Raw genomic sequence first — 14,503 nt, 5'->3', positions numbered from 1 at the left:
AAATTGAATCTACTTCCCTTTGTACAGCAATTCCATATTATAACAACTCGTAAAAAACACCTCCTCCTGTTCTTTTTGCCAACTATGTTAACTCTGTGCCCTCTGGTTATTGAATCCCTTGCCAGTGAATACCGTTTCTCCTTAATTATTCCATCTAGACCATAATTTTAACATCTGTATGAAGTTACACGTTAACCTTTTCTGCTCAAAGGAGAAGAATCCCAGCTCTTCAGTATATCCACATAATTGAAATCCCACATCACTGGTACCATTCTAGCCAATCTGCTCTGCACCCTCTCCAAGCACTTGACATCCTTGCTACAGTGCGGTGCCCAGGTTTGTCTACAACCTGTCTACACTTCCCGCTGCCTCGGCAAAGCAGCCAGCATAATTAAGGCCCCCACACACCCCGGACATTCTCTCTTCCACCTTCTTCCGCCAGGAAAAAGATACAAAAGTCTGAGGTCACGTACAAACCGACTCAAGAACAGCTTCTTCCCTGCTGCTGTCAGACTTTTGAATGGACCTACCTCGCATTAAGTTGATCTTTTTCTACACCCTAACTATGACTGTAACACTACATTCTGCATTCTCTCGTTTCCTTCTCTATGAACGGTATGTTTTGTCTGTATAGCGTGCAAGAAAGAATACTTTTCACTGTATGTTAATACATGTGACAATAATAAATCAAATCAAATCAGATTTGGACACAAGCCTAGTCTATGATTAATAAGGGTTTAACATGGCCTATTGCTTCTCCTATTTCTTCATCATGTGTTATTAAATTGTGAATCTCACTCAAAAACAGAAATAGAGCTATGTAGGAAACGGTGTTGTCATGGTTGCTTTTCTGAGGTTGGGACTGAGATATATTAAACGTACAAAGGTAGTACAACTCTCAATTAATAGCACTGGACGTACTTGATACTGACACAGAATGTATTTAAGATAAATGTTCTCTTTCACAGAGCTAATACACCTCACCTTAATGACCTTAAGAGTTCACCAAAAAAAAATCAGTTTCACTATTTTGTTTGCTTTCTTTGAAGGTTTTACTGTTGCTTATTTATGTAGAAATGATTCTACAATTCTGTTTGAATCCAGCCCTCTCTTGTCAGAACGATCAGGCCATGCAACCCTCTTCTAACAGATTAAACAGATTGAAGTACAAACATCTTAAGATGTGATTATGTGGGGCGGCACAGTGGCAAGCACTGCTGCCTCAGTGCCAGGGACCCGGGTCCGATTCCAGCCTTGGGTGACTGTCCGTGTGGAGTTTGCACTTTCTCCCCAATGCCTGCATGGATTTCCTTCAGGTGCTCCGGTTTCCTCCCACAGCACAAAGATGTGCAGGGTAGGTGGATTGGCTGTGCTAAATTGCCTCTTAGTGTTCTAAAATGTGTAGGTTAGGGGGATTAAATGTATGGGGTAATGGAGATAGGGCAGGGTGGGCCTGGGTAAGATGCTCTATTGGAGAGTCGGTGCAGACTCATTGGGCTGAATGGCCTCTTGCACTGTAGGGATTCTATGATTCTATGTGCACCCAGACCAGAGGAACAGATGGAGTTGCATTAAGATGACTTCAGGAATTGCAACAATGTCAATTTAATCTTCTCCTTATAATCACAGCAAAAATGAAACTAATGGCTGGAATTCTCCGACTGTGGCTGGGATTCTCCAGTCCTGCTGCAATAAATGGAGCTTTGGCTGAGCACCAAATTCTCTATTCTTGCTGGTAGCGTTGGCGGGACGAATGAGATTGGAGAATCTCAGTCATTGCTTATTAATTGTTGCATAAGATTTTTAATGTATACTTACCCAGAATTCCGTCACTAATATATCAGTGACACTGCCCAGGACTGTGACAAAATCAAATATATTCCAAGCATCCTGAAAATAGTTCTGCGAAGCAAAAGATAACACCGTTAGAGATGCTGAATTTTGAAGCAATTTTCTCCCTCGTCCCTTGAATGTGCTGACTCACCCTGAACTATGGACCCCACTAGTTCACCTGTATCTCCCATTGTACTTATTTATGTATCATCTCAGGCATAGGGTGCTGGGAAATTATTGGGTCTATAAGACACCATAACAAAGCTTGGTTCTGTCCTCAAGCTGATATCCACAAGCACACTTTCCAGCATGAACCATTGGACACTGGTCAGGACTGAGAGTCTTGGATATTTCTCCCTCCCTTTTGGGCCAGAGTTGCTGCAGCCAAATGCAGCAGAAGCAAGTGCTACCTTAGGTCAGATCAACTGATTCACAGGATCTTGGAAGGAATGCTACAGTTGGCTTCAATGTTCCTTAGCTTGGAAGGGAAAAAAAATCAATTGGTTTTGCCATTCATGTTCACTATCCAGTATTGTCAGCTGAAAAATGCATGCCTGTAAATGTTGGCGAGGATGTGTCCAGTGTCCAGGCAATGCCCCCTTAGTTGAAAGGTCCCCAACACTTATGTCTACTCACATATCAAGAATAGCCACTTAGTTAAGCAAAGGGTCAGTTTCAGCATCTGTAGAACTGTATCCTGCAAGAATCAAGGTTTTCAGGAGGAGAGGGAAGGGGAGAAAATTTAGAGAATAGAAAACTCATGCCATATACTCACCAGAATTCCAAAGGCAATAATTTTCAGGATACATTCACATGAGAACAAAATGGTGAACACCATATTGAGATACTTTAGAACATCATCGTAAGACTGTGGCTGACCAGAAAACTAAACCAAGAAAAAGAGAATTTAGTTACTAACGCTGCACGTCTACTATATGGGTGATGGAGGCAGGAAGGAAAGATCATTAAAGCTTGTTAATTGACACATGTTGGTATAAGTGAGGTTATTTATCGTGGTGTCACTGGAGAATCAAAGCTGCTGATTTTAGCAGTCACCATAGAGTTTACAGCATTAGATGTACAGACTATTAACCCATTATGTCAGTGCTCATCCTTCACTAAAACAATCTAAAACGAATCCCTGTGCTTTCCCTAAAGTCCTGTATATTTTTCTAATTCAAATATTTATCCATGCTTCTCTTCAAAGTGTGATGTTTACTGTTCGAACTGCTTCTTGTAGTAAAACATTTTATGTTCAAGAAATTCTCCACAAAATATAAATTCTCCTGACCTCACTCTCATTAAACTTGAAACTTTCTGATTCTGCACCAACAGAAATAGCCTTGCCTTACTGAACTGTTCAACATTCCTCACAGTTTTAAAACCCGCATTAAATTTCCTTTTAGCATTCTTTTCTTCAGTGGAAACAAGGAATTGATTGGTGACTGGGAAAATTCTCTGCATAAAGGCATCACTATTGAAATAGCCCCATTAAATGTTGTCAACTGTAATCTGTCACATCATTTGTAAAACTTGTGCTGCCTCAGTGAACATTGCTTTTGGCAGCCAGTTGTATATTGCTGTGGAATAGAAACAGAAAATGCTGGAAAATTCAGCAGGTCAGGCAGCAACTGTCAAGAGACTTGGTTGGGAAGTGGGGGGTGCGGGGGGGGATCCCAGCATCCTGCTGGGTGAGATGGTCAGAATCAAGGATTGGGGAGAGGATAGGGAAAGGAATCCTTAGGGTGGGGGATCAATGGCTTTGGGGGGGATGTCTTGGAGAATGGTTGGGGGCGAGGTGAGAGGCCTAAGGGGGAAGAAATCAGAGGCCTTGGATGGAGGAGTTGAGGCCTCATAGGGAGAGTCAAGTTTGGGTGGAGGAAGGGTGCCTAATTGCAGGCAGGCACGCTAGATTAGGCAGGTAAGTAAAGAGGAAGTCACCTTCAAAATCTGGCAGCTCTTCCTGAGATTACCTGCCAGGTTTCCCAAGGTTCAGGAAACACAGCCACCCACAGTAAAATTTCCAATGGGGCTCTACTATAATGAGGCCAACATTAATTACCAATTCCTAATTGCCCTTGATGAGGTGATGGTGAATGGCCTTCTTGAACCGCTGCAGTCAGACTTTCTAGCGATTTGCCAGGCCTTTTCAGGGCGGCAGTTAAGAATGAACCATATTATTGTGGGTTTGGAGTCACATGTAGGTTGGACCAGGTAAGGACAACAGATTTCTTTCCCTAAAGGACATTAATGAAGCACACAGGTTTTTCCGACAATTGACAATGGTTTTAGGATCACTATTACTGAGACTAGTTTTTAATTCCAGAATTGTATTAATTGAATTTAAATTCTGCACCCCGTTTTGATCACACACACATAGTTCGCAATGCCTCCCACCTGCTACTTCACGCTGATCTATTCAGCCCACCCAAGGTACGACTCCCATCAAGAAGGCTGATCTGGGAAAACAGACCCACACAATGCAATTTCCACCTGGGCAAATGAATGGGAATCATGGACACAACAAACAAGTACCTGGTCTCAAACCTAACCCAACAGCTGTTTCTGGTTTCAACCTTCCAAGAAAAAAGTGCTCTACCCTCAACAGGTTCAGGACCGGCCACACCTGATTGTCCAAGCGCCACAGATGGGGCATTAGTGCCAGCCCCCTATGTGTCTGTGGGAGAGAGCAAACTATTCACCACATCATAGAAGTGTGTCCAATCCACAGACTCAGCAGAGGCCTATCTGCACTCAACACAGTCGGACCAGAAAAAACTGCTTGGCTTGCGGACTTTGCATTTGCTAAATAAATAAATTAGCCTGGGCCCCTGGATTACGAGTCCAGTGGCATTACACCACCATCTCCTCAGATGAAATACATTGATACAGGTGATAAAGAAATACATGAATAGGGTCATTATGAAGTTGACTGGGGTCATGTTAAACTTAAGCCAGTCTTTAGCTGTTCACATGCAGACACTGTCAGCAAACATAGCATTTATCACCCATCCCAATGCAACTCAGTGGCTTACTAGGCCATTCCCAAGGGAAGTTAAGAGTCAACCACATTTGCCACGAATTAACCAGACTTGCAAGGATGGCAAATTTCCTTCCCTAAAAGATATTAGTGAACCAGATGGGTTTTTACAGCAATCCAATAATTCCAAGGTTACCATTATCAATAATAGCTTTTTTCCAGATTTGTTTCATTAATATTAAAGAGGAGTCACAGGTAAACAAGGTGGTGAAGAAGGCATTCGGCATGCTTGGTTTCATTGGTGAGAACATTGAATACAGGAGTTGGGACGGCTTGTTGAAGTTGTACAAGACATTGGGTAAGGCCACAATTGGAATACTGTGTACAGTATTCCACTCTATTATAGAAAGGATATTATTAAACTAGAAAGAGTGCAGAAAAGATTTATTAGGACACTACCAGGACTTGATGGTTTGAGTTATAAGGAAAGGCTGGATAGACTGGGATACATGAACAACAGATTGAATCAATGACAAACCCCACAGAGGTGACACTCTTCTCCTATCTCCCACCTATCCCTGACCTATTTTTTTCCAACCCCTCTTAAACACTATAAAATCCATCACATCTCTCCCTCTCATGTGGACTCAAAATGTTAACTCTGTTTCTCTTTCCACAGATGCTGCCAGACCTTCTGGGTTTATCCAGAATTTTCTGTTTTTATTCCTTTGGTATTGATAGTCACCTGGAAGCGTGTGTCAATAAGATAGCGAGAGGCAGTTGGTGCCAGAACGCAAACGGCAAAAAGTTGAAGTGAGAGGCAGAAAACCAAAGAACGGAAATCTATTTACTGACCTTCATCATTAGCACCACAGTATTGAGTGCAATCATAGCCATGATGGTGTACTCAAATGGGGGTGACACCACAAACTGCCACATTTTGTACTGAAAGGTTTGTTTGTTCTGTGGCATATGACGTGTCAAGGGCTTGGCACTGATAGCAAAATCGATGCATGCTCTCTGCAAAAGATAAAATAATAGGTCAATTCAGCAGAAACAAACTCACAACATTGTATAATATATATATCCCCTCTGGTAGAAGGAAGTCCTGAGCCCTTTCCTAATCAACATCGCTAAGCTAAGTACTTGCTTTGCCCATCCCAGTTAACTCTGTGCTCCCTACGAAGAAGACTACCAACTTAGTGCCATTTGTACATTTCATCTACACTGACCATGATCGCGATTCAGGCTGCCCTAAATTCAATGCAGCAGGAACCTACAGCTAACAGCTTTTTAATCCCTCCATCTGAACTGGATTCAATAAACTTCTGAGCTCTGGGGCATCGTAACTAGGGGGGTACCCCAAAGATGCACTGGGGCCCACTTCCTGTGGGTCCCCACATAATCAATGCACAACAATTGCTTGGAAAGTTCAACCTCCTGTTGGGCAATGTCCTTGCAAGGGGAACCATCCTAAAGAAAGATATAAATCGGAAACTTCAGATGCTTCTCATTGTATCATGGTACTTGTTCCCCAGAAAAAGTCAGAATAATTAGAATCACTTCTAGATTCTGGGTAACAATAGTACTGACACTTCACCTCACCACAAGTGACTCTCCCCACCTCCCTGACACCCCAAAAGATATCCCTAACTTACCCCCTACCACCAACTGATTAATCCCCCCTGCCCCCAGTCCGCACAGGTCTCCCCCCACACTGCTGACCAGCCCCCACAAGACCCCCATATCACTCATGAACCCACCCTCCTCCCCATCCCATGGGATTCCATACCAACAAAACACCCTAACTATGACCCCCTCTCCCTATTAACGCCCAATCCTCTCCTACATCCCCCCAAAACCCCCACCAAGAAGCCCTCTCCAACTACTCCTCAACCCCCATTGGACTGCCCGAACTCCCACGGTGCTCCAAGACTGCCCTCTTCTCCCCCGACTACCCTACCCACTCTCCCACTGCTCGACCCCCCCCTAACTACCCAACCCCCACCTCCCGGCTCATGCCCCCTCTGATCAAACCCACCCCATCCAACCACCTGAAGCCCAATCCTATGCATTTATCTGACAAACTTGCTTTCTCTCTGGCTTCTCAAAGAGGCTGGACCTTTAAACGTACCTACTTTACAGCAGTTGTGCCGTAACAATGGGGAATTTCTTCTTCACCTGACTCAGCTTCCTTTGATACAAGCCCTCAGGAACCTCCTGAACTATACTTGCCCAGCCTGAGTCGGAAGATTGGGTGAGCGGTTTCATTTCTGGGTAATTAGGTAAGAGAGGAGTGATAATCCAACTCTGATTACCCCTCCACAAAAGTTTTGGATAGAGTGTCATCTAGTTTCCACAGAGAAGTTGCACCAGATTCAAGACACACTCCCATTCCCAATAACAAGGCAACAGGTCACACCACTCTATAGTGGCATAGCATCTCATGTAAAAAAGACTTTTTTAAAATCTTACATAAAATATAAATGTAAGGTGCAGTACTGAACCAATCTTTAGGTAATTTTTTAATACTTTTCTCTTGTGGTTTATATAAGATTATTGGAACCTTCTGATCAGATCATTAGTTGATAATTAACTTATCAATATTCACTCTCTTCCTCTTTCTCTCTGTGAACTATTAAAGCACCTGGATGCTGTGATGGGAACACTATGATCTTTCTGGGAAGATGAGTTATAAAAGGTCAACTGGTCTTTCACATCCGCATTGATCTTGCGAAACTGCTTTGAAAACGGCCTTTATATGTTGATACATTTTGTCTTAACGTCATGCTATTAGTTCAAATATCTTGGTGGGAAATATAAAGGGAAGTAAATCAAAAGTTGGAGGCAAGTGTCAGCTCATGAAAAGGGGATCTGAGTCAACTTAAAAAACAAGATTGTATTGTATTTGTTACAAAGGTTGATTACGGCTGTACTGGTCCACAGACAACTGGGAAAGGCAATATAATACTAGATGGAACAGTGCGTATATAAAATGCAAAATCATTGAGGGTTACTAGTCTCTGGACAGGGGAGATGGAATCTAACATGCCCCAGAATCAAGGATGCAGTATAAATCAGATCCCAGCAGCCAGGAGAGATATGATTTTAGATGGTCCTTGTACAAGGGAAACCAACTATATGCAATATATCAGGTACCTGGGATGATTTATAATGTTCTATTAGATTCCAAAATCAACTCGATCTACAAATACCTTTATAACATATGCTCTCATAAATAATATGATGCTTATCCCAATGTCACTCTCAACTGTAAGAGTTTTAATGACACCAGGTTAAAGCCCAACAGGTTTATTTGGTAGCAAATACCATTAGCTTTCGGAGCGCTGCTCCTTCGTCAGATGGAGTGGACATTTCCACTCCATCTGACGAAAGAGCAGCACTCCAAAAGCTAATGGTATTTGCTACCAAATAAACCTGTTGGACTTTAACCTGGTGTCATTAAAACCCTTACTGTGTTCACCCCAGTCCAACGCCGGCATCTCCACATCATGACTCTCAACTGTGTCAGCCATCATCCACTTCAGAGGACATTTTTAAGGCTATGAGGAGATTTGACAAAATTGGTTTGGAACAAACTTAACTGTAGTGACGAGTTCAAGTACCAGATGATACAAATTAAAAATTAGGAAATTTAGTTGTATTAACATTCCCCAATTTGATAAACAATTTGATAAGACAAAAGTTGCATTGTGCAATACAAAAGGAAATTAATGGACAATCTTTTCGAGGAGGATAGCAGTACTGAAACTGAAGCATACTGGAGTTTAAAAGACAGTTGGGTGTCTGTGAAAAGGGACAAAAAGTTGTGGAGGGGAGATTGAGATCTATTAAATAGAGCAGGCTGATTGGGTTCAATGACCAGCTCCTGACCCTAAAAATTCTTGTGTGTATTACACAGAAACTTAACATCCAGAGGCCAAAGAACAACACTGACATAAGACAGCAGCCAGCAACTTAAACAAAAACAGGAAATGCTGGAGAAGCTCAGCAGGTCTGGTGAAGGGTCATCCAGACTGAAACAGTGGCTCCATTCTCTCCACAGATGCTGTCAGACTTGCTGAGTTTCTCCAGCATTTTCAGTTTTTGCTTCAGATTCCAGCATCCGCAGTGTTTTACCTTTAACCAGCAACTTAACCCAGCTCCTCGAACAATGACAAATACTACTTTGTGCATATTATAAAGGGCTGTCTGAGATACCATGCAGAAATTCAATCTCGTGCTTCAGATTAAATTGAACCCTTCAATCCTCGAATGCAGTTCGTACCCCAGACACAAGGTTTAGGGTGATTTAAAATGTGTTATCACTTCAGATGAAATTTCATAATCCCTCACATAATCCGCAATTATTATGCTGGAACACACTTCAATATTTTAGTGCTGTGTCCAAGTGTCAGCATCAAGGATTGCCAGAGAACCTCAAGGAGTTCAGAAGGGATTGCAAAGGTTAGACTGGATCTGCCCAGACCAGCTGGAAGTGTATGGGAATATGCTTCTGGATGGCAACATGTCACAATCCATGAGGAAAAGCATCATTACCCTCATCTACAAGCAGAAGGGGGAAAGAGGGAAGAATTTAGAAATTGGCGACCCATTTCACAGTTGAACATGGACTATAAAATTCTGTCCAAGGTAATTTCCAACCAGGTCAAGTCTGCTCTGGAGTCGGTGATCCACCCTGACCTGTGCTGTATCCAGCAGGAAGATCTCAGATAGCCTTGCGATACTCAGGGATACAATTGGCCAAGTGCAGGAAAGGAGGGTGGACACCTTCCTCATCAGCCTGGACCAGGAGAAGGCATTTGACAGAATATTGCACACTTACATGCTAGACGTGGTCTCCAAAATGGGGTTTGGGGAGGAAATCCACAATTGGATCCAACTGCTCTACACAAGCATCAGTAGCGCAGTGTAAATCAATGATCAAATCTGGATCAGGCAGGGCTACCCTCTCTCCTCTGTCCTGTTTGTGTGTTGTATAGAACCTTTTGCCGAATCCATCAGGCAGGATCCGGGCATAAGAGGAGTGACGATCCCAGGCAGCGGAAGCACACAGGCCAAAGCCTTCCTGTACATGGATAACGTCACTGTCTCCTATCAGATCTGATATCATTACATGGGCTCCTGAATGGCTGCGACCAATTCGAACTGGACTTGGGAGCCAAGGTAAACTGGGGCAGGAGCGTAGCCATGTTCTTTAGGAACTGGGCTGACCGATCCTTTGTCTCCTTCATTATCAGGGCAGATTTCCTGAAGGTGCTAGGAATATGATTCGGAGTAGCTGGAGCATGCACCAAAAACTGGGAGGATCACATTGCCAAGGTAAAGCTGGGAATGTGGGAGCAATGTTTCCTCTCCATTGCAGGAAAAAACCTGGTCATCTGGTGTGAGGTTCTCTCGGCGTTGGTGTATGTAGCGCAGGTCTAGCCCATACCCTGATCCTGTGCGGTAGCAGTCACCCGAGCCATCTTCAAATTCACCTGGAGATCCGGAAGGCACAATGTACAAATTTCTGGATAAGGGAGGAAAAAGAGTACTCAATGCCACCCTCATCCTGATGACCAACTTTGTTCCTGGCTGCATCAAGCTGTGTGTAGATCCTTGGTATGCAAACACCAAGTGTCACTACATACGGAGATTCTACCTTTCCCTGATGTTGTGAAGGATGCGTCTGGCCACATTGCCGTGGAATGCTTCAAGTAGTTGGACCATACTGTATCACCTGTCCCTCATGGAAAGATTTATGCCGAGAAATACCTCTGACAACAAGTCGATCAAGCAGTGGCCTGCGCGTAATGTCCTCAAGGCCCTGAGGGAAAAGGTGATGGGAGATCCTGTCGGATGGTTCTTGAGCAGATTGTCAAAACAATTTTGACAGAATGCCTCATCATCAGAACTTTCAAATAAGCACCAAGGCCGAGTCTGGGTTGTGGTGAGAAGGGCACTTGCCGTCAGATCCTTCCTATACGCCCAAGTCTCTGCGCCACCACACACTGTCCTCGAAGTGGCTGCGGGGAGAGGGGAAATGATACGGTCGCAGACCTCATTGTGTAATGTGCCTTTGCAAAGAAGGTCTGGAGAGAGATGCAGTGGTATTTGTCGAGGTTCATCCCGAACAGCTCAGTGATGCAGGATTCTGTGCTTTACGGACTGTTTCCAGGGACGCACACCGAGACAAACATCAGCTGCTGCTGGAGGGTCATCAACTCGGTGAAAGACGCTCTTTGGTCTGCCCGATAGCTGTTGATCTTCCAGTACAAAGGATTGTCCTTCACCGAGTGTTGCAGACTGGCGCATTCCAAGGTCCAGGACTATGTGCTGAGGGACGTTCTCAAGCTTGGGGCAGCTGCCATCAAGGTGCAAAGGGGAAAGGCCAGTATGTAAGGTCTTTCAGCCAATGTACTCTGAGTGGCTAGTAATTGTGTAAAACCCCCTGGACTGTGTGTTTAATTCTAACTGCATATAACTGTATTGAAGCACTGCAGAGTGCAACATGACCAATGTATATAGTTTGTAAAGAATTGTACTCTCTATATTTAAAATATTGAAATGTTTGTAATGTACTTATTCCTGAACTGAAGCACCTCAGGGTGTATCTTGATCTCTGGAGGGAATATGAACATCATTGCACTTCACTGTTATAACTATTTGAAATGTTTTGTAATGTTTCTTTCAGATATTTTATGAACAAAGTATATTTTTGCAAAAGAAAAACCTTCCACTGTGACCCAACACCATAATCAGAAGCTGTGCTGCTCCACATTTCCCTTTGAGATTCCCTCCAGGCTGTATCTATCATAGCGTCCACCTTCTGAACTACAACATTTGTAATTCAACACTAATTAGTTTTGGCCAACATGTAATTAATTCCTGACCATACATTAGTTTGGCTTCCAAAGAGTACATTGCTAAGTTAGCCACACAGCACAAACCTCATTTTTCTCCAGACTGTAGTCCTCCATCATTTTATCCCCCTGTTCTTGGAAAGTGATGATGATCAAGGCCACAAAGATGTTCACAAAGAAGAAAGGGAAGACAACAAAGTAGACAACATAAAAAATAGACATCTCCATCCTATAGCCAGGGCTGGGTCCTTGGTTCTCATATGTAGCATCGACCGAATGTTTCAGTACACTGTGGAGAAAAGGAATACTCATTATGAGGAATAGAACCATGTAGGTTCTTTAGTTCTAGCACTCTCCAATTTTTAATCCTCTTGTTTGAGATTAATTGAGGATGTTGTAACATTCTGGGCTGAATCTTCCAGGGAATGGCAATCGCCATTGTATTGCTACTCTACTCCTTTTAACTCAACTGGAGCTGCACCTTTCTAACCTGGACTTTTGACCGGGTCCTGCTGAGAAATGAGCAGTAGGTAATGGTTGGGGGGGGGTGGGGGGCTCAGGTAGTTGGTGGGGTATCGGGTCGGTAGCCGGGAGTTTGGAGGTTGAATGGTTGGTCAGGGGGTAGTTGAGGTTTGTGGGTGAGGGTCAGGTGGTCAGTGGGCCTGGGGAGGTAGTCGGGACTGGGTGGCAGTCATGTGGTGACGGGAAGAGTGTGGGTAGTAGTCAGGAGTGAGGTGAGGATAGTGTTGGGGGGGGAGGGGCGGCGGGGGAGTTAGGGGGTAGGGCTAACCAGGGAGCTTGGTTGGGTGGGGTGGCTGGATAGAGGAGGTGGTCAGTCGTATGGTTACCCAGGAGTTAGATGTGGTTTTGATCTTTCCAGCTTTTCCTGGGGTAACTATTCTAAGAGAGTCAGAACTGCCCAAGGTCTTTGAGTTAAATCTGAGTTTTGGAGGGTTCAAAACTCAGACCTAAAGGAAGTAGAAACTTTCCAGACAATTCCCGCGTAGTTTGTGTCTGGGAATTTTGCAGGGGATTCCACCAGAACATCAGTTTGGACAATGTGTGGGGGTTGGTTATTTGATTATATGGAACATTGCAATTCAGCCTAATTTCTTTAGCACACACACAAACACTCACTAGAAACTGTAAGATGCTAAACCTGAGACTGAGGAGTCAAAAAGAAACAAAGGATTGAACTGTAATCGGGTTTAATAATGAAACATACTCTGGCCATCCTTCTCCAGTCGACACAGTGAAGAGAGTCAGCAGAGCCCATAGTACATTATCGTAATGAAACTCATATCGTTTCCACTCCCGCTTCTGTGCCTTGATATCACTTTCTCTCATGTAGACCAAGTACTGTCCTCTGAAACAGAAAAGAGTAAGGAAAAGTGAAAGAAAGGCTCATATTTACATATTTTTAAAAAACATCTCAAAATAAATTCAAAGTCCCTAAAAGCAAATCAATTCAGAATGCAGTGATTAGTGTTTCACAGGTAGATGGGGCAGTCATTGTCTGTTAGGAACTACCCAAACTGAGTAAACAAAGAGTTAATTTGTTCCTGGTAGTGTTGATTGAGGAAGGAATATTGACCAAGACACTGGAAGAACTTTCCGCTTCTCTTTTAAGATCCTTTAGCACAATTGGAAGTCTGCCTAAACTCCTGGAAGAGGTAAGTGTGTGATGCGCATCAATTGGACACGAGGCTCAAAGCTTCGGTAAAAGAAGGCTTTTATTAACTAACAATGGAACGATCAGAACTTTAACACACTATCCCAGACTGAAGGGGTCCCGTCCGAGCAGGGACTCTTATACCTCTCCCAGGAGGCGGAGCCCGACTGGGATGTGCCACAACAGTAACAACCACAGGTGTATCAATCCCACCCTAGCCCAACAACAACATTAATACAATCCCACAGTGGGAACCAACGATGGTTCACCACATTCACCCCTCCTTTGAGAACAAAGGCCGGCAGGGTACGAAAACAGACTAAAATGTCAACAGATTATAAGTTCAGACGGTCTGGAGGACCGCACCGTCATTGTGACCTCCTCAATACCGGCGGTGACACCGGAGTAGGCACTTGCGGTGGCGTTCTCCCCAAAACAGCGTCCAGCTGTTCTCCCACGGACTCACAGGCCGGTTGACCCTGGTGAAACGGTAGTGCAGGGGATCCTGACACATTCTGCGGTGGCGACGATCTTCGGGGCTCAGGCAAGCTGTGCATTGGAGTAAAACTGTTAAGCACTGGTCCCGATGCTGTCCGCGCCACGTCCGGGGGAGAAATAAGGGATAAGGGATTCGTCACTGGGGGTATGGGAGCGACAGGAGTTGCTACGTCCCCTGCGGGCGCCAGGTCTCGGATCGAGACTGTGTCCTCTCGCCCGTCAGGATATGCCACATAGGCATACTGAGGGTTGGCGTGGAGGAGGTGGACCTGTTCAACCAAGGGGTCGGACTTGCGGGCCCTTACATGTCGCCGCAGGAGGACGGGTCCTGGGTACGTCAACCAGGCTGGTAAAGATATCCCCGAGGACGACTTCCGAGGGAATGAGAACATCCTCTCGTGGGGAGTAGCATTGGTTGCCGTACACAGGAGGGAGCGAATGGAGTGAAGCGCATCAGGGAGGACCTCCTGCCAACGGGAGACTGGAAGGCCTTTGGACTTCAACGCCAATAGGACAGCCTTCCAGACTGTAGCATTCTCTCGTTCCACCTGTCCATTACCCCTAGGGTTGTAACTCGTGGTCCTACTAGAGGCAATCCCGTATGAGAGCAGGAATTGCCTCAAGTCATTGCTCATGAACGACGAGCCCCTGTCG

At 44.4% G+C, this 14,503-nt stretch overlaps 1 protein-coding gene across 1 annotated transcript in view; it reads right to left on the bottom strand.

The window, feature by feature from the left end:
• Positions 1 to 14,503, bottom strand: part of cacna1ab (calcium channel, voltage-dependent, P/Q type, alpha 1A subunit, b) — a 572,403-nt gene that overhangs the window by 118,159 nt on the left and 439,741 nt on the right. Inside the window, exons 28-32 of the mRNA XM_078234782.1 lie at positions 12,905 to 13,045; positions 11,767 to 11,968; positions 5,669 to 5,833; positions 2,609 to 2,719; positions 1,819 to 1,902 (exon numbers count right to left, since the gene is read on the bottom strand). Coding sequence (XP_078090908.1) covers positions 1,819 to 1,902; positions 2,609 to 2,719; positions 5,669 to 5,833; positions 11,767 to 11,968; positions 12,905 to 13,045 — 703 coding nt within the window. The remainder of the gene's footprint in view (positions 1 to 1,818; positions 1,903 to 2,608; positions 2,720 to 5,668; positions 5,834 to 11,766; positions 11,969 to 12,904; positions 13,046 to 14,503) is intronic.

Source organism: Mustelus asterias, chromosome 19 (genome assembly GCF_964213995.1).
Source record: "Mustelus asterias chromosome 19, sMusAst1.hap1.1, whole genome shotgun sequence".
NCBI lineage: Eukaryota > Metazoa > Chordata > Chondrichthyes > Carcharhiniformes > Triakidae > Mustelus > Mustelus asterias.
The sequence above is the reverse complement of the archived record's forward strand: the minus strand, read 5'-3'. Positions and strand labels throughout refer to the sequence as shown.